The sequence below is a fragment of the Rattus rattus genome, chromosome 5 (genome assembly GCF_011064425.1).
Source record: "Rattus rattus isolate New Zealand chromosome 5, Rrattus_CSIRO_v1, whole genome shotgun sequence".
NCBI lineage: Eukaryota > Metazoa > Chordata > Mammalia > Rodentia > Muridae > Rattus > Rattus rattus.
Window position 1 is genome coordinate 46,988,005 of NC_046158.1, and position 27,445 is coordinate 47,015,449.

Consider the following 27,445-nt stretch of genomic DNA (forward strand, 5'->3'; position numbering starts at 1 on the left):
AATTAAGCATCTTAAGTAAATACATATGTGGTTGCCACAGTCATTTTATTTTTTTTAAAAAAAGATTTATTTATTTATTTATTTATTTATTTATTTATTTATTTATTTATATGAGTACACTGTAGCTGTCTTCAGACACACCAGAAGAGGGCATTGGATCTCATTACAGATGGTTTTGAGACACCATGTGGTTGCTGGGAATTGAACTCAGGACCTCTGGAAGAGCAGTGAGTCACCTCTCCAACTCATCGCAGTCATTTTAAATATAAACTACAGTCAGAATAAGAAATACCCAATTTAATAAAGATGGAGGGAAAAAAAAACCTACAGTCATGATCTGCCTGCTCCAAATATCTGTTCTCTCAGGTATTCTCTCCGTGTATCCTTCGTTGACATTGCCATGGAGTTCCATTCAAAGTAGGGGACCTGTGAAGTAAGTAACTCATTTGAGTAAAAGTTTTACAGCAGCTAAAGGTTGCTTTCAAAGGTGTTTTAAATCTGATTTTCTCACCATCAGGTGGAGCTCCCTACTGAGTTAGTGAGGGAGATAAAAGCTTTTCAACGATAGTTTCAGAGATTGACAAAGTGTAAACACAGCTGTAAAATGTAGAAATGATCTGATTAGATCTGAGGAGATGAGCTAAAGTATGTAGATGACTGTTGCTTAGTGTCCGTGTGGGCCAAAACATTAAGAAGGTGGACACAGGGAGAAGGCACCGTCCAGACACAGACACAGGCTCTCCAAAGACACCACATCTGCCAGGCCCTCGATCTGGAGCTTCGCGTCTCCAGAAACGTTATAAATAAAAGCGTGTTACTGATCAGCGTTCTGACTCACCACCCCCAAATAGAAAAGGCAGCAGGCGTGGTTCACAGCTGTCTACCAGCGCTCCAGAAACCGAGCCAGGAGGAGTGCCACAAGTCGAAGGCCAGACGGGCTAGAACAGAGAGTTCTAGACCAGCATGGCTATAGCATGCTACCACATCTCAACCCCACTACATCCCTCCCGCTTAAAAACAATGGAGCGATAGATGGGAATAGAGATGACGTAGAGGTTGAAAGACTGGCTGCTCTCCCAGTGCACCTAGGTTTGAGTCTCTGTACCCGAGTGGTGGCTCACAGCTGTCTAACTCCAGCTCCAGGGGATCCAGTGCTGTCTTCTGGCCTCGTAAGGCATCAGACAGGCATGTGGTATACGGACACACACACAAACATCCGTATTACACGCTGCCCTTGGTCTGACCTCCCTGGGCCCCAGCATGCGTGTGCTGCACAAACCTATAAATAGGCAGAACTCTCACTCATAAAAAATAAAAATAAAACATTAACATTTTTAAAAGGGAAAGAAGAAAGCCACAGCTTTCATCACAGACCCTGGACTGGCAGGGGGTTTGAGCATTTCTATTGGGCTCTAATTTGTGAACGCTGTGCACACTGTGCGCATACGCGTAGTAAGGTAGGCGCTAAATAAGCATGAGAAAAATGTGCTATGTCATTTCTTAGGTTTGCACGCTTTGATGCTTAAGAGGCTAGCCCGTTTACACAGTCAGAGAGCCTCTCCCAGACAGTAATAAAATCACTTCTGTTAACTTCTTTTGACATCTTGTAATAAAAGCTGAAAATGTACCATTTCAATTCATTTAAAAAAATGCTTTTCTATATACCTTTGGTTACCGACTTTAAAGAAATATAAGGTGATAAAAGATTTAAATGGTACAATAATGTAGAAGAAAATAGCTTTTTATATTGAGTGTCTCTTTGAAATCAAGTGACTTTATACATAAAGTTCAACGATACATACGTGGGCTGGAGATGCTCAGCGGCTAAGACCACACATGGCTCTCGCAGAGGATCTGAGTTAGATCCTCAGCACCCACGTCAGGAGGCTCGCAACCCTGGAACTCCAGCTCCTGAGGGATTCAACTCCTCCACCCCCACAGGCCGGCACTCATGCACATACACTCAGATAACCCCACACATAAATGAACTTTAAAATCAATCTTTAAACATAGATAGAGCAGCTACATGAACCACAGGGCAGCCTATGAACTTTACCAGCAAGGCTGGCGCCTTCTGAAGCACAGCCTCTCAAGTCTCAGAAGCCAAGTGGGGCGTTCCTCCTGCCACCGCCTAGAAGACGTGATCTGCCTCACAGCTCTCCTCTTCCCCATTCCATGACACCATCCAAGGCATTTCCCACTACTTATCCTACGTATGATGCTAGCCTGTTCCTTTTAGACCCTATCCATAATGCCTAACATGCAAAAAAGAAACATGCAAACCTGTAAAATTATTTTATTTACCTAGCACACAAGGCCCTGGGTTTGGTCCCCAGATCCGAAAAAAAAAATTATTTTATTTATGTATTTGTTGAGACAAGGTCTCACTGTGTATCCCTGGCTGGCCTGGAATATAATATATAGACAAGGCTAGTGTCAAACTCAGAGATCCACCTGTCTCTGCCTCTCACATATGAGCCACCATCACCAGCTCTTCACTGTTTGAGACAAGGTCTCCCTAGGTCATCGATCCTAGCCTTGAACTCACAATGTAGCACAGGCTAGCCTCAAACTTGAGACCCTTCTGCCTCAGACTTACAAGTGCTGGGATTACAGGCCTGTAGACCAGGCCTTAAAAAACTGTGTGTGTGTTATGCACATGGGCGCAGATACACATGCCCATGTGTGCAGGGCAACCAGACCCCTCCACTCCCTCTTGCTCCCATGAGACAGGGTCTCTCTGAGCCCAGAGCTAGGCTGGTGGAGCAAGTCTGCCCACACAGCACTGGGATTACAGATGCACCTGGCCATACCCGCCCCAGCATGCCCTTTTACAGGCTAAATCATGTGACTGGTTCATACCTGAATAACACGATAGCCCAAGATTTCCAAATGCCGCTTTTTCATAGCAGATTTTCCTTTTAAGTGAAGAATGTTTGAACAAAAGGCTCTTACATCCAAAAATTCTATAGCAATCCTACAAAAAATAAAAGTATTTACTTCCAAAATCAAAATGAGAATTTAAGTAACCAGCAGCCATAAGTCTTTTGGGAAAGAATATATCTGTGTAAACTAGCAATAGGTAAATGTCTATACATCAGTACACCACCAAGGTTTTTACTCTGTTCATTCTCTAAGACACAGCATTAAGCAGCCCAGTGATTGGTTTGAGTGATTATCCCCACTCCTCCCACTTCTCCAGTTTGAACACTGGGTCCTCTTTTGTTGGTTCTATTTGGAGAGGCTTGGAGAGGCGTGGTGCTGCAAAGGAAGTCTATCACTTGGGCTGGGCTTTGAGATTTCACAAGCCACGTGCCATTCTCAGTTTGCTCGCTCTGCATCCTGCCTGTGGTTCAAGATGTGAGCTCTCAGCTGCTCCAGTCACCGTATCTGCCTGCTGCCATGCTCCCTGCCTTCATACTTATGAACCTCGGGAACAATAAGCCTTCTCTAAAGTAGCCTTGCCCATGGTGTCTTGTCACAGCAACAGAGAAGTAATTAATACAAGCTCGTTTTGAACTACTGATCAGCTTGCTTCTAGCCCCAGTGCTTGGAAGACAGACACCCACCACACCCAGCTCCAAATTCTTATTCTACTGAAGAAATTAGTAACTGTCATACCTTTTCATCTATAGAAATTAGAGTAAAACATCTAACTCTCATGGAATAGCTTCTTCCGTAAAGAATTTACCTGTGAAGTCAAAACAGCACAGCCCTGGTCTACCAGGATGTGTGAATAGAGGGGCAATGCGGCAGTGGCTGGGTGCTCTCCCAGTAGAGAAGGGGGCGGATACAAAGAAGAAAACCCTAAAATGCCCAGCATGCTCCAGCAACTCCTGAGCCCGCCAATAGTGGTCTGAGGGCATTTTAGGGTAAGGAAGAATCACTGCTACTGGCTGCCCATCAGGGTGGTGACCAGAGCCTTCGTTAAATGTACAAAGTCCCGCAGACTTAAATAGCGGAACCTGAGGACTCTCTGGGTTAATCGAATTACAGCATTCACTGTCAATTAAGAGGCAGGTGGAGCTCAACAGGAAAGTGCTTGTGGACCTGGCCACCTATGAACCAAAGACGTTTAAACCTTTGGCTGCTTTGGCTCAGAGGAGGCAGCAGGAAGGATTTGCTGCAGCTTTGGGGGATGGAAAGGAGTCTGAAGGTATCTTTTGCAGAGTGGTGCAGCACCACTGAAGGCTGCAGTGCTGTAGAAACTGTTATAAACAAGATAGGACCAAAAGGATTGTCACCCGTAAGACTGATTTGTATTTATTTACATTTTAGCAACAGGCCTGAGACAACAGGTTTTCACTCAGTGACACAGCCCCAAACCGTCCTGTAAAGAATGTACAAATAAAGCCTTAGCAGTGTTTAAAAAGAAAAAAAAAAAAATAAAGAACAAAACCATGGCCTCCTGGATAAGGGCAACAAGGCCATGACTTAGTTACACAGACTGCTGGCCAGTGGCAGCCGAAGGAAGATCACAAGGCAGAAGGATAGGGGCAGACGGTGTGGGATGTCCGTGTAGCAGGTGCTATCCCCAACCCTTATGAAAGGAGCCATAGTATAATGCGAATATAATGGTTCAAAACTATCATAAAACCAAATTACCTCTCAGCTTCTGGTGGAAGCCTTGGCTCCGCTCTTGAAGTATTTGAATCCCCGTGTACTCCTGGGGATTTTCCTGGAGTTACGCTGTGTGGCTTTCATAAAGGCAGGGGTTTATCCAAAATGCATTAAAAATCTGATTTAAAAAAGAGGCAAAAGGGGTTGGGGATTTTAGTGGTAGCCGCTTCCAAAGCTCGGAAAAAAAAAAAAAATGCACCCAATTTAATAAAATGGAGAGAAAAAAAAAAAAAAGGATTAAAATGATACTTTAAAAAAAAAAAAAAAAGAGGCAAAAGAATCAACAGTATAAATTAGATAAACTCTAACAGTCAAAATTTTAACATTTACATGAATATGTATACATACACACATGCACTTCAAAGAGCACAAAGGGCAATATAGCTCCCTGGTTAGTCACCTCGTTTTGAAAGGTATTAGCCAGTGGTACTTTCCTTTGAAAATCAATAAATACCAAGCACACATCAACCTACAGTGCACAGCTGGCTACACTCAGAAGTGATCTAAGCCAAAGAGCTTTGCTTTAAGCCAGGCACGGTGACACGTCTGTCACCTGGGCACCTAGGAGGCTGAGGGAGAAGGTTGGTAGATCAGGAGCAGCTGAGGAGCAGATAGCCAGACTGTCACAGCAGCAGCAGCAACACTTTATTGTTTCTTGGTCATGCTAAGGCAACCCCTCTGAAAACCAGTGAAAGCAAAGACAAGCCTTCCTAAAAGAACTGCATGTACAGGAACTACGTTAACACAGAGATGTTTTTCTTAGACAAAACAGAACAATCAATGTGGAAGGGCTGGTACACGGAGAAGCATGGTATTCTGGCCTCCCTTGTGAAGCCTAGATTTAGGCAAGGAGCTACAGGTGATGGCTACTAAAGCCATCAGGGCAAACGTCCAGGGGGAACTAACAGGTGAACTGGTCTGAAGAGCACTACACCCCTAGGGGTGGTGACTTTTAGCCGTCTGTGAGACAGTGTGGCCGAAGACAAATCAAAGCTCGAATTCATTAAGCATCGACCTCTAACTGCTGGTTTACTAGGAAGATAAGTACAACATGAGCATGTTAAACAGTACCACGGGGTGCAATCACAGTCTAGATGAGGAAAATAGTTCAAATAAATTAAAAGAGGTTAAAAAAGAAAAATAGAGGGGCTGGAAAGATGGCTCAGTGGTTAAGGGCACTGACTGCTCCTCTAGAGGTCCTGAGTTCAATTCCCAGCAACCACATGGTGGCTCACAACCATCTGTAATGGGATCTGACGCCCTCTTCTGGTGTTTGAAGACAATGACAGTATACAGTGTACTTACATAAAACAAATAAATCTTAAAAAAAAAGAAAAAGAAAAATAGAACTGAAGAAAAAAGGCAAATTAGTCGAATGCAATGTTTGGATACCAACTTGAACAAATAGATCATAACATATATAAGAAACAACCATGAAGGTCATAGAATATGATGAAATTAAAATCATTCTACCTTTCTGTTTCTGAGAATGGGGTATTGCTATGTTGCTTAGCTGGTTAAGAATCCCAAGGCTCAAGACATCCTCCTGCCTCACTTCTAACTGGAACATGCCACACCTCAGTGCTACTCTATGTAGTGGTTTGAACGAGATGCTCCCCATTCTCTCGGGCGCCTGAGTAAGGTTCCCAGGTGCACTGTTTGAAGATGCTTAGGAAGTGAGGCCTTCCTGGAAGCGGTGCATCACTGGGGGCAGCCTCCTCCCATCCTCCGTGGCCTCTGCATCAGCTCCCGCCTCCATGCTTCTGCCTAGAGCTGCCGCCCTGACTTCCTGCATGAGGGACTACACACTGTAAGATGAAATAAACCTTCTCCCCAAGCTGCTTTCAGTCACGGTGTTTATGACAGCAACAGAAAGTCCACAGTGTGAGTTCTGGGATGGCCAGGGCTACACAGAGAAACCCTGTCTCCAAAAATCAAGAAACAACAACCACAGAGACAAGCCGGGAAAGATGGTCTCATCCAAATCTGACACAATGGAAGCTAATCACCAGTTGATGGTGTTAAGGGGAGCCTTTAGGAGCTGATAAACTCATGTGTGTACCTTACAAGACACAGTGACCCCTAAACAAGAAAACTCAGGGATGGGAACAGCTGGAGGAGAGCAGCAATGTCCTACGCTTTCGCCAAAGTCCTGTGTGTTTTGGTTTTCTTTGTTTTTGAGGCAGGGTCTTGCTGTCACCCAGGCTCACTTAAACCTCCTAGGCAGGTGGGATTATAGGCATGTGCTATGTCCAAGTAAGACAATCTTTTGAAGATTCAGAAATGTCTAGTAAATCTGGCTTTACTTAGCTCTTGTGAAGACTAACTTTTTTTTCCTGAAAAACAGAAATATTGATGATTATCAAAGCTGGGCCATAGGAATGAACCTGAGAATTCTTTTTCTTTTTTTTTCAATCTACTTTGTTTGAAATTTTTCATGATTAAAATTTTGGAAAGGAATTATAAACCTGGGGCTTGAGAGATGGCTCAGAGATGAACACTTAAGGCCACTGCAGAGGACCTGGGTTGGGCCTCCAGCACCCAGTGAGGTTCATCACCATCAGTAACTCCAGCTCCTCGGGATATGGCTCCCTCTTCTGGCCTACGTGAGTATTAAGGCTACACTTAGTGCACTCCATGCAGATAAAATGCTTATTATACAAGTAAATCTTTACAGGCAAGTGTAAACCTTTCTAACGTTCCAGCTAATTAAAGACTCCATTAAAGTGCATTTGATCCAAAAGGACCCGATGTCTGCAGGTAACTTACCCACTGTGTGGTAATACGGTGAAAGAGCCGAAGGCTTTACACATCGGTGTCCTCCCAGGACCTCTGCTAACATTTTATAGATCTGTTGTTGCGCTCCATTCATAACACCGGTATCTTAGGAAAATTTGTAAAAATTAAAAGGCATCCTAATTTGACAAAGTAAAAAACAGACATTTTTACACGGAGCCTCGGGGCTGGCGAGTGACTCAGCAGGGTCAGAAGAGGGCTCACCTCCCAACCCTGAGGATCTGGGTGGGATCCCCAGAGCCCAGGTAAATGGAGGGAGAGAACTGACCCTAGAAGGCTGCCTGGGCGCTCCACGCACGCCCACGTGAGCAACCCCAAGCACACAGAGGAAGTGCACAGACACAGTGCGAGCCTAGTGCTATCCATGAGGAGGAACACTACGGTCAACAGGAGACAGGCGCTTACCCAGTGCTCCAGTGTCCCAGCTAAACTCCTGTAAAATGAACCCCATTTACAAAAATATGCAACAAGCCATCGTCCCTCTTGGAAACTAGACATATTTAGACTTTACAGTGTTAATAATAGTCTATCACCTAATAATCTGTTCTGGAATTAACTGTACTCTTACCAAAAGAAAGCTCAAACCTTTGTTAAACTGTCGCTGACAAAAGCGGTCATGAAACCACGGGACCTGCAGCTCGGGGCACTCCAAGCAGACGGCTCTATTTAACTCCATAAGGCGGAACTGGATCCTTGCACTGAGACTTGAAGGTAAAACTAAAATTAAGAACACATTATTAATGGATGTGGAGAGCCCAGAGCCAGCAGAAACAAGTCACTTCTTCATAGCACGACCCCCCACTCTTGGCTGACACTTCAACTCTTACGTGAGGAAGTCACTCCATTAGCACACAAGCGCTTCACAGTTTTAAGTGGATAAGCTTAGTAACATGACACTCAGGGCCTAACAAATGCTAAGCTAGCATTCTATCATCAATCTATCCTCCAGTCAATCAAAAATGCTTTTATTAACAGGAAATAATGCTATTAGCCTTTAAGTGCTTCATTATGGACACAACTGACACTTGTATATAATGTGCACGTAATAAATTCCAAAAGTAAAATGTAGACACATACTTTCAAGCTGGGAATCTAATCTGGCTAGGAACTCGATGTTAAACATTTTCTTTAGCAGATCTTCTGGAAAATATTCAAGTGTAGCCATAGAGAAACCAAGAAACACTAATGTCCCAGGATCCAATGTACCTAAAAAATAAGTTTAAAATTGTAATGTACAGATGTTTCACATATACATATGAACGGGTAAGCTGTTTAGATATAGTCAAGTATTTTAATGACATAAAAGAAAACAAATCATATCAACACAAAATTAATCTACACCATTACAAGTCAACAGTAATTTAGGGCAGAGAAAGAAGGACAGACAAAAGAAAGTGCTGCTGACGCGGCATGGTAACCCCAGCACTCAGGAGGCAGTGACAGGGAGGCCTTTGTGAGTTCTCTGTAGACCACTGTGATCTACAGAGCAAGTTCCAGGACAGCCAGGGCTACACAGAGAAACCCTTTCTCAAAAAGCTGGGGGGGGGGATTCTTAAAAAAAAAAAAAGACTTTTTTTTTTTTTTTTTTTTCGGAAAAAAAAAAAAAAAGACTTTTTGTTTTTATGTATGTGAATACACCATTGCTGTCTTCAAACACAGCAGAAGAGGGCATCAGATCTTATTAGAGATGGTTGTGAGCCACCATGTGGTTGCTGGGAATTGAACTCAGGACCTCTGGAAGAGCAGTCAGTGCTCATAACCGCTGAGCCATCTCTCCAGCCTGAGAGTGTCTTCTTACATAGGAGAAGGGACAAACTAACATAATCCACTGGCATGAGAATTCTTATAAAGGACAGAAAAGACAAACCCAAAACCTTTACAGGTGTGGTGGCACACAGCTAGAATCCCAGCACTTGGGACGCTGAGGCAGAAAGACTATACAAGTTTGAGACCAGCCTGGCTACGTTACAGTTGCAGGTCTGTCTGGGCTAATGTGAGACCTTGTCTTCAAAACCAGACAAACAAAATCTTTCAGTTTGAATTTCTTTGCTATATTTATTTTGTAAGAGAACAAATCATGAATGAGGCAAATAGCTAGACACATTATGTAACCTCAGTGCTTGAAAGGTGAAGACAGGAGGATCAGGTATTCAAGGCTATCCTCACATACATGCTACATACCACATTTGAGGCTACCATGTACTACATATGTACTACATGAGACCCTGTATAAAACAGACACACACACACACACACACACACACACACACACACACACACACACACACGCACACAGGCACACACACAATTCTTAAACTGTGGGTCTCAACCCCTTTGGGGTCGAATGCTCTTTCACAGGGGTCTCCTAAGACCATAGGAAAACACGATATTTACATTATAATTCATAACAGTAGGAAAATTATAGTTATGAAGTAGCAGTGAAAATGTTACGATTGGGGTCACCACACATGAGTAACTGTGTTGCAGCATTAGGAAGGTTAAGAAACACTGCTCTAGAGGATCCTACTTTGATTCCCAGCACCCGCATGGCAGCTCATAACCATCTGTTAACACCAGTTCCAGAGGACCTAATGCTCTCTTCTGGCCCCCATGGGGACCAGGCATGTAAGTGGTACACAGACATATATGTAGACAAAACATTCATACACATAACATTTCAAAAAAAATTTTAAATGGATCTAAACTATAAAATATTGTATGCAGTATACACAACAAGGTCCTTTTTGCAGACAATGTGTAACACAGCTGCCACTAGTAACCAGACAATCTGTAATATAACATTTCTTCAATAAAACAGCCACTTTATTATTTTAAAACAAAAGAAGAAATGGAAGGTAAAATTAAACAAAGTTCATTTAAAAAAAAAAATAAGGCTCATCACTCAAGCACTAAGGAAGCTGCACACAGGGTCAAGACTTCAAGGCCAGGGCCTGGGATCGGCTTCACAAAGCATGAAGACCTGAGTCCAATGCACCGGAACTCACATAAGAAGTTGGCATGGCCACACACACCGGTAACCTAGTACCAGGGCTGGAGACAGAAGGTCCCAGCAGCTCGCCCAACCAGCCGAGCTAGCCCCATCAGTGAGCTCTAGGTTCAGTGCTGACGATGCCACAGAAAAATGAAGTAGAGGGGCTGAGCTGTCACAGTGGGTCAAGGCAGAGCTTCCCAAGCAAGTCTGAGAACCTGAGTTCGGATGCTCAGAACCACATGAAGCTGGAGAAATGGGAGGCAGAACAAGAGCACACGGGGAAGCTCCTGGGTCAACCAACCAGGACCACACAGCGACAAACAAAAGACCTCAACAAGAGCAAAGCCAGGGACCAACACCTGAGACTGTCCTCTACCACTCACACTAGAACACGTACACACAGTGTGTGTACACTCACACACACATACTCACACACACACACTGCACGAGCACATATATACGACTCTAGTCTGAGCTACAGACTAACCTCCCTGTATGAGGAACATCTGGTAAGAGATGGGAAAACTTGATAGCGGCCTAAGTAGTACATGGCACTGCTCATTATCATGGTTATAGTGTTGGCATGATGGTTACAAGGGAGAATGTCCCCTTTCCCTGAAGCATAAGGAATGGATAATTCAGAGGTTCATCAGAGGCAATGAACGACAGGGCTCAAGCTAGACTGGGGATATACACAGATGTTTGTCCCTTCAATTATAATAGGTTTTTGAAAACCTTAAAAACAAAAAGGGAAAAAACACAGTCTTTCCCCTGGTGTGTGGAGGTGGTATTCCAGATTACAAGAGATGAAGCACATAGCCACCAGAAGCAATGAGTGACGATTACAGTGGTTATTAGGGGTGCAATCTAGGAGACGTTAAACACTGGACTCTTAGGTATTCAGGGACTATTGGAGTTTCTTAGTGTGCTAGCAGTGTGTGCTGACACAAGGGAGTGTCATCCTTCTGGGGAGGTGTAAGCTTTAGTAATACGGTAAAATATCCTTGGAAATGGGGCGCAGGGGGATGGGGTAAGCAAGAGAGATAAAGTAAGTATGACCAAATATTAACGTTATCAAATCCACGCTGAATATATTGATGTTCATTGTTCAATTCTTACAAAAGTCTGACATTTTCCTATTTAAAAAGTCTCAGAAATGGATACTTTTCTTCTTTTGAGACAGGTTCTTTCAGGACATAATAGGTAGGGAAGTCGCTGGATAGAGAGATAGATGACAGACAGATGTCCCTCCAAGGCAGACCTGAACTCTCCCCATAGCCCAAGCTGGTACCAAGCCATCAACTTTCTGCCTCACCAAGTGCTGGCATTTCAAAAGCACACCATCACAGTCAGTAGAGCAGCACACCATCACAGTCAGTACAACAGCACACCATCACAGTCAGTACAGCAGCACACCATCACAGTCAGTAGAGCAGCACACCATCACAGCCAGACAGTAGAGCAGCACACCATCACAGACAGACAGTAGAGCAGCACACCCTCACAGACAATAGTGCAGCACACCATCATAGCCAGACAGTAGAGCAGCACACCCTCACAGACACAGTAGATCTGCACACCCTCACAGTCAGTCAGTAGAGCAGCACACCACCACAGACAGTAGAGCAGCACACCCTCACAGACAGTAGAGCAGCACACCATCACAGACAGTAGAGAAGCACACCATCACAGCCAGACAGTAGAGCAGCACACCATCACAGACAGTAGAGAAGCACACCATCACAGCCAGACAGCAGAGCAGCACACCCTCACAGACATAGAGCAGCACACCATCACAGTCAGTAGAGCAGCACACCATCAGACAGTAGAGCAGCACACCCTCACAGACAGTAGAGCAGCACACCATCACAGACAGTAGAGCAGCACACCATCACAGACAGATAGTAGAGCAGCATACCCTCACAGACAATAGTGCAGCACACCATCATAGCCAGACAGTAGAAAACACCCTCACAGACAGAGAAGTAGAGCAGCACACATGTCAAAGGCATGGATCTGTCACAAATAGAAACACACCATCACAGACAGTAGAGCAGCACACCATCACAGCCAGACAGTACAGCAGCACACCATCACAGACAGCAGAGCAGCACACCATCACAGCCAGACAGTACAGCAGCACACCATCACAGACAGCAGAGCAGCATACCATCACAGCCAGACAGTACAGCAGCACACTTTCACAGACAGTAGAGCAGCACACCATCACAGACAGTACAGCAGCACACCATCACAGACAGTAGAGCAGCACACCATCACAGACAGTAGAGCACACCATCACAGACAGTAGAGCAGCACACCCTCACAGACAGTAGAGCAGCACACCCTCACAGACAGTAGAGCAGCACACCATCACAGACAGTAGAGCAGCACACCATCACAGACAGTAGAGCAGCACACCATCACAGAGAGTAGAGCAGCACATCGTCACAGTCAGTAGTGTAGCACACCATCACAGACAGTAGAGCAGCACAGCATCACAGACAGACAGTAGAGCAGCCCACCCTCACAGACAGTAGAGAAACACACCCTCACAGACAGTAGAGCACCACACCCTCACAGACAGTAGAGCAGCACACCCTCACAGACAGTAGAGCAGCACACCATCACAGACAGTAGACAGCACACCCTCACAGACAGTAGAGCAGCACACCCTCACAGACAGTAGAGAAGCACACCATCACAGACAGACAGTAGAGCAGCACACCATCACAGACAGTAGAGAAGCAGCACTCCATCACAAACACTCAAGAAGCACACCATCACAGACAGACAGTAGAGCAGCACACCACCACAGACAGTAGAGCAGCACACCATCAGTCAGTAGAGCAGCACACCGTCAGTCAGTAGAGCAGCACACCATCACAGACAGTAGAGCAGCACACCCTCACAGACAGTAGAGCAGCACACCATCACAGACAGTAGAGCAGCACACCATCACAGTCAGTAGAGTAGCACACCAAACAGCCAGACAGTGAGACATCTTGTTCAGACAGTGCAGCAAATCACAGCCAGTTTCTAGACATAGAGCAGCACACCATCACATATATATAGAGCAGCACACCATCACAGAGAGTAGAGCAGCACATCGTCACAGTCAGTAGTGTAGCACACCATCACAGACAGTAGAGCAGAACTTCAGCTTTTTGAATAATATCGAAGGTCACTAGACAGCTCTTGACAATTTACAATAAGAATCTACTGATTTCAGTGGTTATATTGTCAAAGCGCTTTTACCTACCTAAGTTTGTCCTCACTGGACACTCAAAAAATTCATCCTTTGAGGTGGATCATGTGTTCAAAATGCTGAATGGAAGAATAATAGCAAGGACTGAAAAGGGATGGATCTGTATAAATGAAACAAAATTTAATATAGGCTTCAGCAAAATTAACTTTAACCTATCGTTTTAGATAAAGTCTAACACACCTATAATGAAAGCACAGATGTACCGCTTACTAACTTTTGCATCCTACAATAATTTAAATTTGTGACTATTAGTAACCATAAAAATGCTAGTATATTAAAAAAAAAAAAAGTCAGCCAATCTACGACTTAATTCTGCTAGGTGTAAAGGCCTGTTCTAGGCTCCATCACTCACTGAAAATGAACAGGAAACAGCCCGTTATTTCCATACCATCAGTGTCCGGATCAGAATAGCATCATTTCATAGCCAACTAGCACGGGAGAGCCGTCAGCACTTTTCCCTCCATATATTCTTTTCATTTAATACGTTTGAGTCAGGGTCTCACCCTACAGACCAAGCTGGCCTCAAACCCAAGGTCGGTTACTAGGATCATGAGTGTGAGCTCTGAGGCCTGGCAGCACTGGGGATTGGACCTAAGGGCACATGTGTCTAAGCACCCTTCTGCTGGACTATGCCCACTTCACTGTCTCAGGAGCTTACACACCGCTCATCTAAGCACCTGCCTGGCACAAAGCTAAGCAGGTGAGACATCTTGTTCAGTTGTGGAAAATACTAGTTTCTAAATAAAGACCTCATCCTAATATATATACCACAGTCATTTTGTAAGAAACATTTTCTCATATGATCCATAAAGGAGCTTTTCTGAAGTAATATCAGACTAGACATACACTGACAACTCAGGGCACTGATTTCAGGGGTGTGTGTATGTGTGTGTGTGTGTGTGTGTGTGTGAGAGAGAGAGAGAGAGAGAGAGAGAGAGAGAGAGAGAGAGAGGTGCAGTGAGTGTGTGTCACATCTGAATGTGTAAGTCAGAGAACAGCTTTCTGCAGCTGGTTCTCTCCTCCCGTGTTTACAAGGATTCTGAAGAAAAGACTCGGGTCCGTCAGACTTGCATCCTTGGAGAGGCAAATCCATTTACTTACTAATCCATCTTGTCAGGCCTATAACGGTGATACCCAGGATTATAGAAAAAAAGAAAATTAAAAATCAGTTGTTTAGGGCTGGGATTTAGCTCAGTGGTAGAGCGCTTGCCAAGCAAGAGCAAGGCCCTGGGTTCGGTCCCCAGCGCTGGAAAAAAAAAAAAAAAAAAAAAAAAAAAAAAAAATCAGTTGGCAGCAAATAGAGGCTAATTAAAAAATGGCAGTTGTGATGGCAGATGGCAGGATTTGGAAGAAGGAAGCAGGAAGACCACAAGTCTGAGGCCAGCCTGGGCTACAAATTTTAAAGGCAGGCAGAAGTGGCACACATCTTTAATACCAGGACTTGGGGGGGGGCAGGGGCAGGGGCAGGGGCAGGGGCAGGGGCAGGGGCAGGGGCAGAGAGAGGCAGAGGGAGCAGGGCAGAGGAAGAGGCAGAGGCAGAGGCAGAGAGGCAGAGAGGCAGAGGCAGAGGCAGAGAGGCAGAGAGGCAGAGAGCAGAGAGAGGCAGAGGCAGAGAGGCAGAGACAGAGAGGCAGAGAGGCAGAGCAGAGACAGAGAGACAGAGGCAGAGAGGCAGAGGCAGAGGCAGAGGTAGAGGCAGAGGCAGAGGCAGATAGAGCATTTTGAGTTCAAGGCCAGTCTGGTCAACAGAGTGAGTTCTAGGATATCCGGGGCTGTTACCCAGAAAAATGTTGCCTCAAAGAAAATTAATCAATAAATCTGACTTCTGATCTTAGCTGGGCATAGTGGCATATGCCTTTAATCCCAGCACTAGGAGGCAGAGGCAGGAAGGTCTCTGTGAGTTCAAGGTGAGCTTGGTCTATAGTGGGTTCCAGGTTAGCCAGGGCTACATAATGAGATCCTGTCTCAAAAACCAAACCAAACCAAACCCTGATTTCTGATCGGTAAGGGCTGAGGGGCTAAAGGTGGACCACTCATCTCTCCAGATCGGTGGCTAAGGGATGAAAGCAGCCACTCTGGTTTGTTTTGTTTGAGACAGGGTCTCTGTGTCTGTTCACTCTGACGTTAAACTCCTGGCAATCCTCCTGCTTCAGCCTCCTAAATGCCGAGGTTATAAGTGTGACGTCATGCCCACCCTGATCCAAAGTGGTTTTAAAGACAGAACAAACTGATGAACTGGAAGTCAGAGGTGACTTTTTAAGCTTCACGCCGTAATCTAAGTTTGGAAAGTAATTAAGTATCTATAATTATAAAAAGTATGTTTCTAGAAGCTGACTGTGGTGTAAAAGTAGTAGCTAGCATTTAAGTTTCACCTTCTCAATCTTCTCAACGACCACCGAAGCTATCCTGTCGAGCAGCGGAGTGCTGAGGTAGTTAGTTTTGGAAAGGAAAGATGCGATCTTGGCGACATTGCTGTGATCGATCTCATCCATAAAGCGCTGCAAAGCGGTGATTGATTCTTCAACCAAGGACTCATGAAGCCACTCTCCCTTCACAGACTTAAGCTCCTCCCACAGTAGATCCAAGCTGGTGCTCTGCTGCAGCCGGCGATGGCCCCAGTGATCCAGTTGTTGAAGGAGGTCCAGTTGCTTCCCAGCAGTGCTGGCCGAGCACACGTGATCATTCTGAATCCAGCGCATGAGACACACTACCAAATCACTCAGTTCCCTGAAGTCGCACTGTGGTAAAACTGTCTCAATTCGGGACATGGCTGTTTCGTTGAGGTGAGGATATGGAAGCATGGAGATAGCAGAGACCAGAACGGAAACCTCGCTGGGTGTGACACCAGCTTCCAAACGACTACCATGTAGAGGAAAAAGGAGGAAAGAAACAAAGAACATAATCAACACACCAGCAACAACAAAAAGCACCCAAAGTACATGGAGTAAAATAGTGTTACACAACTGCTCTTGACAGGTGAGGTGGCTTTAGAAAGCCACTTCATTTAAGACTTATTCACAGGGGACAGGTCTCAAGGGGTCACTAAGAAAAGGCAAAGGTGACATAATCATCCTCCAAACATTTTTATGCAAACAAAAACAAAAAAGAACCACACACACAAACACACAAACAAACAAACAAAACACCATCAAGGGAAGAAGGGGTCAGCATCAGAACAGTGCCCAGTGCTGATGCAGGGGAGAGTCTGAGCTCTGTGACTGCATAACCATCAGGAGCTGCTGTGACCTTTAGTCCCTGGCATGGAGGATCCTCAATACCACCAGTTCAATTCCCTTCTTAGTTATGTGCACAGGACATACATCCTTAAGTCACTGGCAGACAGACACACATACTCACTGGGAGACAGACAGATAGGCAAACACCCAACCTCACTCTCTTTCATTTCATTTTTGTTTCTTGAGACAGGGTTTCTTTGTAGAGCCCTGGCTGTCCTAGAACTTGCTTTGTAGACCAGGCTGGCCTCGAACTCACAAGAGATCCACCTGCCTCTACCTCCTGAGTGCTGGGATTAAAGGTATGTGCCCCACTTCAAGAACAGTAATTGTTAAACAACAAATTAAGAACTGGCCACTTGGTTGGGGATTTAGCCCAGCGGTAGAGGGCTTGCCTAGCAAGGGCAAGGCCCTGGGTTCGGTCCCCAGCTAAAAAAAAAAAAAAAAAAAAGAACTGGCCACTTTAAGGCACTTGTATGTTTGGAAGTAAAGAAGAAATGATCCAATCACATTAAAATTCAAAACTGGGTTGCTATAATTCTATTATTTGTGGTTTTTGGAGTTCTGAAATCCTATCCAGAAAGAACAAAGAACAAAACAAAGAACACACACACACACACACACACACACACACACACACACACACACACACACACACATACACACTGATTGATTGCTTGGAAAAAAAAAATAAAATAAAATAAACATAATACTCCAGGTTAGTCATTGGTGAAGACAATCTCATTCGCTATTAGTAAACTTAGACATTGAAGTTAGTAATATTTTATGTTAGCCCAGTCAAATTAATGGAAAACTGTGTAACTTCCAAATTAGAGCACAGTGTTACATATCCAGAGAAAATAAGGTAATGTTTACTAATGTAAATGAAAAACTGTATGAAAAAATGCTCTTTTATTAACATTACTGCTATATGTTTGTTTAGTTGTTTAGTGGAGATCACACTCAGGGTTCACATATGCTACAACAGCATGCGAGGTATAACCCAGACCTTAGGAATTCAGTAATAAGCCATTCGGTTTTATCCAGAAAATTCCAGCTACATGGATAGATTCTGAAATGAAATGTTAATTTAACCCTTTATTTTTTAAATACTTAAATCTTACCTGAGAAGTACTTCTCTGAGTTTCATAAAAAGCTCCTTACTTTGGAAGTGTAGAAACGTCAGCGCTTGTATTATCTTCAATAGCTCTACTGATTTACAGTTATCCAAATGTTTGTATAGGACAGAGACGATCCTGAAAAGAACACATTCTAAACAAGCCATTCGCTTACTTGTTAAGCAGCTGCTAGACAGACCACGCCACACTCTATGTTGGGGATCGGTAAATGACCTCATTTTCTGTTTTTACAGAACTCTCTCAGGAGGTTCATGGAAACATAAATGACTAAAATAAAGAACAATCAGGAAGAGTAAATTAAAAAAGGGGAGGAAAGCACAGCTGTAGGAGTAGGAAGGTCACTCAGCAGTTAAGAGCACTGGCTGTTTAGTAAGACCTGGGTTCGGTTCCCAGCGCCCACATGGTGGCTCACAGTGATCTGGATCTCTAGTTTCAGGGGATCCAACGACTTCTGGCCTCGGCCAGCACCAGGCATGCACATGACACAAATACATATATGCAAGTCAAACAGTCAACATATCATTCTTTTACATAGTATTTTTTAAAAGACCATAGCTCTACGAGAGAGAGAGAGAGAGAGAGAGAGAGAGAGAGAGAGAGAGAGAGAGAGAGAGAACACCTCACAGAGCAGGCATCAAATTTCACACCCTGCTGCCAAGAACAGTTTTATCTGAGTTATTAACAATTAGCAACACTAATCTCATTTTCTTATATAATCTTCTGGCCTTCATGAGAGAGGAGGAGGATAAGGATGAGGGAGGAGGATGAGGAGGGAGGAGGAGGGGGAGGAAGGAGGGGGGAAGAGGGAGGAAGAGGAGGAGGAGGAGGAGGAGGAGGAGGGAGAGGAGGAGGAGGAGGAGGAGGAGGAGGAGGGAGGAGGAGGAGGAAGAGGAGGAGGAAGGAGGAGGAGGAAGAGGAGGAGGAAGAGGAGGAAGAAGAGGAGGGGAGGAGGAGGAAGAGGAAGAGGAGGAGGAGGACTGAAAAGTGATGAGGAATGAAACAGAGGAGCTGTCACTAAAGAGACATATGATAAAGAAAAATTAAACATATGCAATTTGAACGGGTTTTCTTTCCTTCTTAAATCTCATGTTACCAATAAGCTATGACATTACAGGCGACAGTGAGATGAGTCCCCATGGAAGCTTCTGGAGACACAGAGCCCTTGCTCTATGCACTGTGGCGCTCTGCTCCAGTCTAACGGCAGCAGTAAAGGAAAGAAAAAACCACTGTCAACAACCCTGTCCCTGCTCTGAAATCCCCAACGGGAACATAGCAATGTCTTAAGCAGTCATTCCTTATTACTTCAAAACACTCAAACACTGGTATTCCTGTCAGAAAAAGAAGAAAAGATTCTTATGAGTGACAACTAAACTTAGCACCAGCAACTTGAGGAAAGTACTTTTTAATCAAGTGTGAGTCTCTGCTCTCCATGTCTTCCATTGCTCCCAACACGGTCAGCGCTTGCTGGCTGCTCAGCTCCTCTGACAGCAGCAGTAGAGTTGATTTAAGCCTAGAAGCAAAAATAAATACTTTTTAACGTTAGAGAACTAGCTTTCAGTTTGTTTTAATGAGCAGTTTTGGGGATACCCAATAGAAAACTACAAATCCCTCTTCTATGGAGGTCTTGGAAGTCCTGCCTAAGGGAAAGAGCTCATCACACGTATCTACGGATTACTGGGCTAGGGAAATGGCTCAGCAGGTAAGCGTGTGTACTCCTCTTGCAGAAGACTCAAGCTTGGCTCCCAGCACCCGTTTCAGGAGGTTCACAACCACCTGTACCTCCAGCTCTAGGGAGTTACGATGCTACAGGACACTGAAGGTGCTGCATTCCCACATGCTAATACCCACAGACATATACAATTAAAAATATCTTAAAAGACTCCTATAATTCTGAAACATTCCATGTACTTATGCTGAGTAGGGGAATCTTATGCACTGCAAAACTCTAGCCTCAGACCTGGGCAGGGAGAATCTAATGATATTTGTGTATGAATTCAGTGTCTTACTCATCTTCTACCAATATCTCCATGTTTTAAGGATACCGACCAAAGTATCATAAATATTCCTATGTATATCACACCCAACCAAATGCCACGCAGAGATCTATACTCCAGATATTTGGGAGGCTGAAACAGAAGTTCAAGTGTTCAAGATTTGTCAGAGCAACTTAGTGAAATTGTCTCCACATAAAAAGTAAATAGGTGGGGTTGGGGATTTAGCTCAGTGGTAGAGCGCTTGCCTAGCAAGCAAAAGGCCCTGGGTTCAGTCCCCAGCTCCAAAAAAAAGAAAAAAAAAAAAAAAAAAAAAAGGAAATAGGTAAGAATGCTTGTCCAGTATGTGGAAGACCCTAGGTTCACCTCATAGCACAACAACAACAACAACAACAAACCCAACTAAGTATTCCAAATATGTGTATCTAAACCAATGTCCTATGAAAACAGAAATTCTTAAGAGATGAGTCAGCTCAAACTCACTCAAGCCTGGTGCTGGAGGGCACTTAGAAGCACACATCTAAGTGCTTCTGTTTTGTTTGATGGTGTGTGTGTGTGTGTGTGTGTGTGTGTGTGTGTGTGTGTGTGTGTCCTGTTTTGCAGCCCTGGCTGGCATGGGACTCCCTCTATAAGCCAGGGTGGCCTCAAACTCACAGTCAGGCACCACTACACCCAAAGAAGTATTTTCTTATGCTTCCTTATTTTTTTTTTTTAATTACTGCTAATAGTTTTCTATTTCAATATACCCAGGTATATTCTTTTGGTAAAATCATTTCTAATAATAAACTATTTGTTCCAGAACTGGAATATGTATTTATAACACATGTTACATTAACATTGCCTTAGTTAGGGTTTTGGTGATAAAACATCATGGCCAAAAGCAACCTGGGGACTTTCACAGTGAATATGATAAAGTAATGGTGCAGCATGATGGTGAATAGGATGAAGTAATGGTGCACCATGATGGTGAATATAAATGAGGTAATGGTGCACCATGATAGTGAATATGGTGAAGTAATGGTGCACCATGATGATGAATATAAATGAGGTAATGGTGCACCATGATGGTGAATATGGTGAAGTAATGGTGTACCATGATGCACTGTTTAGACTGCTATGCCCTAAATAGCCTAATCTCTTCTGCTGGGTCACGAGTCTTATGCTTCTGTGCAAACCTAGGAAGGACTAACCGAAATACTGAGGCGCCGCCTCATCTTTGATCTTGGTCCACTGTTGGGACACAGTAGTCTAAAGGTTGGAAAGGCAACTGAAAGTCAGAAGAATCAAAGAACAGAGGGTCATGGGTAATTTCCCCTTGCACAGCAGAGCCGGGGATGTGAAGACTCCAGCATGAGAAGCCAAGCACTGTAAAGTGAGCTTACTGTTTCCTTATCTCAGGCCTGGCCACCGGCCCCAGCGCAGCAAACAGTCTGACGAAGCTTTCGGGATGGTCAGAAGGGAGGCTCAGCTCAGCCAGCCTCCCTCGAGCCACCTCGATAAATTCAAAGCTGTGGAACTGTAGAGACTGATACAGACTAAGGATTCGACTGATGGACTCCAAGTCAAGATGGCTCACATTTCTGATGAACACCTGATTGCACCTCTCTAACAGTGGGTAGTGACTGTGCTTGACATTCCGAAGGAACAGTAGTATCCTCCTTGCAATATTGACCTTGGAAGAATCTACAGTGTCGAAAAGAAGTTCTGCTCTGGTCAGCAGTCGTTCTTGAAAGCACGGAGATATTAAAGAAGAAATGCTGACCATCAAGACAGACAAGGCCCTGAAGGAGGAAAAAGATACGCATCTTGAGATCACTAACGAAAATGGTCAATTCTAAATTAAATAACTAGATATGGCAAGAAAGTGGCAAGCATATTGTTTTATGCCATAAATTGTCTCACCCATTTATTCATTTTTTCCCCTACCACCGTGAGAAACAGTCGTCTGGCTCTGACCCGGGAATATCATGTCTTCTGCTGCTACTTGCGAAGACATGAGAGATGGCTGGGGACATGGCAGGCAAACTTGGTAAGTTAAAAACCTGAGATGCTTCAGAGAGCTCAGTACCAAGCAGCTTTTGCCATCGCTGTTTTACAGATGGGGATGATGAGCTCACAAGGGATGCATTTACAATGATGACTGACAGGTCTCTATCTGCACCCAAAGTCCGCACCTGCATGCCCACACAACGCTCCCAACCAGAGGTACCTTAAGTCCTGTATGGTTTCCAGTTTCCTATTCACAATGTCAGCTATTTTTCCCATTAATGGACTAAAATACAAGTGCTGATCGGCCAGGCAAGTAGAAAATATTGACAGCACATTAATATCGAACCTATTGAAAGAAATGCAAGTGAGATCATTAGTGCCGATAAGAACACATGATTCGGTTGTGAAATAAAAGCAACAAAAATGCTAACGCAGTACTCACACAAGAAAACCAGCATGTGCCCAGCATGTGCCCAGCATGTGCAGGCAAGGCCCCGAGTTTGGGCTGAGCCTCAACATTACAAAAAAATAAAGAAGAACAGATGTGGTATACACATTTGAGAGGAGTGAGGGGTATGTTTCGAGGAGTATTTTTTTTTAAAGATTTGTTTATTTATTATATTTAAGTACACTGTAGCTATCTTCAGACAAACCAGAAGAGGGCATCAGATCTCATTACAAATGGTTGTGAGCCACCACGTGGTTGCTGGGATTTGAACTCAGGACCTATAGAAGAGCAGTCTTAAGAGTGCTCTTAATCACTGAGCCATCTCTCCAGCCCTGAAGGGTATATTTTGAATATGCTTAAAACACACTGTATGAGATTCTTGAAGAATACAAACACTATATTTAAAAAAATCAAATTTTCCAAGAGGAGTTGATTATTATTATAAAGGTACCAAACTACGATACTTTTTTTTTTTCTTTTTCTTTTTTCTTTTTTTCAGAGCTGGGGACCGAACCCAGGGCTACCGCTGAGCTAAATCCCCAACCCCAACAACGATACTTTTAAAGTCCAGTACATTAGAAAGATTTAAAAGAGAATCACTCGAAACTACTTTAGTTTTACTTGTTAACTTTTTTAGGAGCCATGGAATGCTGACTCATTTGCATATTAGCAAATAAAAGTTCTATGAAAATTTTTAGAATTTAAGCATAGGAAAAAGGATCCAGTCTCTTTGAGTGAATGGCAAGACAGAAAAGGAGTGTTAAATGTTTTGATGTTTTTCTTTCCCTTTCTTTTCTGTTTTGTGAGTTCTGCAGAGCAAACCCCGGGGCTTTTCCACACTTTGGCAAGCATGCTAACATTAAGCTACATTCTCCGTGACTAGGCTTTAATGTGTAGCCGTGTTTGTTTTGTTTACTAAAAGCATGAGAGATAGGTCAGTGATATATACTGCTCTTCCAGGGAATCCAACTTGGCTTTCCAGCATTCACATCAGGTGGCTCCCGACAAGCTGTTAACTCCAGCTCCAGGGGATCCAATACCCTCCTCTGGCCTCTGCAGGCACCTGCACACACGTGCACATATCCTCCTACCCAACACACATACAAATAAATTTTAAAATATAAAACAAAAAAAAACATACTTTTCAGCATAAGGAAATTCATAGCAGCACAACACATAATAACCAAAACTGTGGACAATCCAGGTCCGTCCGTCTGTCCCTCCCTCTGTCCCTCCCTCCTTCCCTCCCTCCTTCCTTCCTCCCCCAACCACCATGATTGCTTTCTTCTTCCTCCCAAGTGGGATTGAGGCATCCTCATTTGGGCCCTTCTGCTCGTTAACCTTCTTGAGTCCTGTGGGCTGTGTCCTGGGTAGTCTGTACTTTTCTGGCTAATACCCACTTATTAGTGAGTACATACCATGCACATCCTTTTGGGTCTGAGTTACCTCGCTCAGTATAATTTCTAGTTCCATCCATTTGCCTGAAAAACTCAGACAATGGGAATGTATCCGACAGCACTGAACCTGAAGCTTACTTCCTTTTCTTTGCCTTTCTCAGTAAAGTCAAATGTATTGAGAGCAATATAAAACAAGCAAAGATGGAAAGGGACCATTTAGCAGGGACAGATACTGGCGTAGATGCTTGCTTTCTTTAGGAAGCTCAATTTGAGGCTGACTATAATCTGTGGTCACTGCCCACTCACAGAAACCAAGTGGTGGGAAACCAGGCACGTTCAACAGTGTCAGACATCCCCCCCCCCCATTCCACCCAATTGCTGTCTTTCCTTTCGATTCTTCCATAGCCCTGCAATCTAGGGATATTCTGTTGCTGTTGTTGTTCACACTTATTTATTCCGTGCGTTTGGGTGTTTTGTCTGTAGTATGACTGTGCAGTATGAGTGTAGTAGTTTTGACTGTGGAAGCCCGAGGAAGCTTCTCAGGAACTGGCGTAACAGATAGCAATCTGTGACCTACCATGTGGGTGCTAGGAATCTCCTGCCAGGCTACCTTTTCAACCCCGATATTTAAGCTTGCTTGTTTGTTTGTTTGTTTTATGTCAATCAGAATCTTCTGAACTCTTCAAGAGTCAAAGCACATCGTTCATGAATGCCTGTGACACCAGGGTTCCATTTTATTAATATGCATGTGGAAAAGTATACTGAATTCTGCTGAGTGAAAGGGAGGACTCCTGAAATACCTGCCCTTTTTTACCAAGTAAACACCACTCTGGACACAATTAAAAACCTTCCTCAAAGAGGCCAGGCATGGGCTGGAGAGATGGCTCAGAGGTTAAGAGCACTGACTGCTCTTCCAGAGGTCCTGAGCTCTATTCCCAGCAACCACATGGTGGCTCACAACCATCTGTAATGGGGTACAGTGCCCTCTTCTGGTGTGTCTGAAGGGATCAACAGTGTACTTACATACATTAAATAAATAAATCTTTAAAAAAAAAAAAAAAGAGGCTAGGCATGACCTCAAACGCCTTTGAAGCCAGCCTGTTCCGGGAAGGTCTGTCTCAGGGTAAACGAAACAAACAACAAACCCTCAAACTAAAAACTTTTTTTTCTTTTGACACAGGGTCTCATGTATCCCAGTCAAGCCTCAAAGATGCCTCAAAGCCAAGGATGATCCTGAATTCTGATGCAGGGCTAGGGATGGAATCCTGGGCCTCTTGTAGGCAAGCACACATTCTGCAGACTGAGCTACATGCCCGGGGCCCAGTACACTTTTTTCCCTGTAAAGTTTCATTCTTTTCCTATATTCCATATAGTCTCCCACAGAATGCCCTGCTCCTCTATGACAAGCCCCGAGCACTTGCCTTTCCAGTCTTCGCCACGCTTCTGTGACCAGGGCCTCAATTAGTGGGTGATGGGATTCAACTGCAAACCTCAATAAAAAACAAGGGAAAAAAAACACCTCTTACTCATCAAAGCCAAGAGACTGCAAACAGATCAACAAAGACAGAACTTCGGCTTGCTACCCGGCATTAATCTGAAGAGTAACGACTTACCTATCATATTCTTGTTACCTTTAGCCCACCAACATTCCATAATCAACCAGCCTCATGTACAGGAAGCTAGCCATTTCTACATTCCTAATTTTCAAAACTGTACCACTAGTTAGTATCAAAGAACAGCTTTCAAAATATCCTTAAAATATAACATTATCAGAAAAAACTATCTCCTGGAAGAATGGCTTTTCCATTTTTAAAGGGTTCTTTTAAAAAATTAAAATATAAATTATAATTCTTTCCATAAAACTGAGAAGCAACTTACTGTTTTATGCTGTATAACACATCCACCAGGGTGACATCATTCATTGCTGGGATGTGATGGGTCGTAACACTGCAAAGACTAAGAAACTGAGGATGGTTTCTAACGCGCTCAACATTTTTCTCCAAGATGGTCTTCTGCTTCTGAAACTGCCAAAGTACGTTAAATGCACAGCCCACTTGCTGTTCTGAGAGCGTGGCCTTATTTCTCTCAATAAGATCAAACACTTGTTCTTCATCTGCACAGTTCTGCATCTGAACAATTAATGACTCACAACTGAAGGGGCGGAACGGAAACGCTCTCCAAGAGAGTAGAGAGACGCCTCGTAGACGGAACATGTTTATAACGGACAGGTCTCCAAAATAGAGATTTCTTTTCCTTTCTTAGCACAATTTTTCTTTGGTTTAAAAAAGAGAGAGATCATCTGTGCTAGAAGTCAGATGTACTGTGACAGTATAAAAACTGGCCTTCATTCACGTGTTTTGTTTCCATCTCGGCAGCTCTAAATCCATTCCAATAGAATCTGTAAAACAACTGGTTAGCCTTGGTTACTCTTGTCTCATTACTATCAAATTGATCCCCCAAATTCAAATTTCAAGTAACGAGGATGTTTCTTTTTGTTTGAACTACAAACTGTTCTTGGTCTGAACCAGCTTGATCCGAAATAAAACATCCGGGGACTCGGGGGAAGAGTCTCTTCCTGAACCTAATTTTAAAATGTTTCTTTTCAACTCTGACCACAAAAGCGGCATTAGAAAACAAAATCAAAATTGATTTGTTTATTTTTAAAAGTATCTGCTTGCTTGTTTGTGGAGATATGTCTCATCCTGTAGCTCAATCTATGAGAATTACAAAAAGGTGACCTTGGGGAAACCTTGTGACTAAAGGAGCCGCCTTGGGAGTGTGACACAGTTGGAAGTGTGGTAAGCTGGCTTGAGTGTCGCACAGCCCCACGGTTCACAGATGACTGGTATCCCGAGCACCTGGCCAGCGGGAGAACTGGCCTCCACTGGCCTAGATGGCACCGGTGCTCTGCGCTGCTGAGAACCCAAACAGGTAAGGAGACCGCAGCTACTAAACTAAACCGCGCGTCCCGGGCGGAACCCTGCGGGCTACGGAAGGCAGAGCCACTGACCAACCGGCGAGTCCATCCCACGCCCGCTACGGCCTACGGGGCTGCTCTGGACGGCTCAGAAGGCAGGGATCATCCGAGGCCTGGCAGCAGCAGCGGTAAGCTGGTGTCTCTCGCTCACCAGTAGCGTCCAAGGGTATTTAGCCTTTCCTGGAGAAACTTCTCCCGGTAACGGAGCATGTCCCAGTGCGGAAGGAAAAGCGGTCCCAGGGCGGCGTGCACCAAGGAAGCGCGCACTACATGTTCCAGAAGGCATCGCGAGAGGCATGGGTGGGCCATAGGCGCGCGAGGAATTCTGGGCTTGGTAGTTTCTTTCTCACGGACTGAAGCGTTCTTAGTGATTGGCGGAGACCTTATGGTGCATCTCTACTATGAAGGTGTTTCCCAGTTCCTGAAGCACTGACCTATTTGTAACGCACACCGCAAACACTTTTTGATGATTCTAGGAGACCTTAAGAGGTGGCAAAGGCGCTTGCCGCCAATCCTGAGAATATGAATTCTACCCCAGGGCCCCACAAGAAGGAAGAAGATAGCCAATTCCTTCCTATTGTTCTCTGACCACACG

The 27,445-nt window shown here is 44.2% G+C and overlaps 1 protein-coding gene across 1 annotated transcript; it reads right to left on the reverse strand.

Moving 5' to 3' along the window:
* Nucleotides 1-280: 280 nt before the first annotated feature.
* Nucleotides 281-27,121, reverse strand: Fastkd1 (FAST kinase domains 1). Its single transcript, XM_032902534.1, is given in 13 exon segments — nucleotides 281-426; nucleotides 2,863-2,977; nucleotides 4,606-4,738; nucleotides 7,390-7,503; nucleotides 8,002-8,133; nucleotides 8,494-8,631; nucleotides 16,036-16,535; nucleotides 18,034-18,165; nucleotides 19,448-19,558; nucleotides 21,422-21,820; nucleotides 22,249-22,374; nucleotides 25,295-25,363; nucleotides 25,752-27,121. Coding segments are annotated over 13 exon segments (2,400 nt in total). The 5' UTR covers nucleotides 26,087-27,121; the 3' UTR covers nucleotides 281-330.
* Nucleotides 27,122-27,445: the final 324 nt, after the last annotated feature.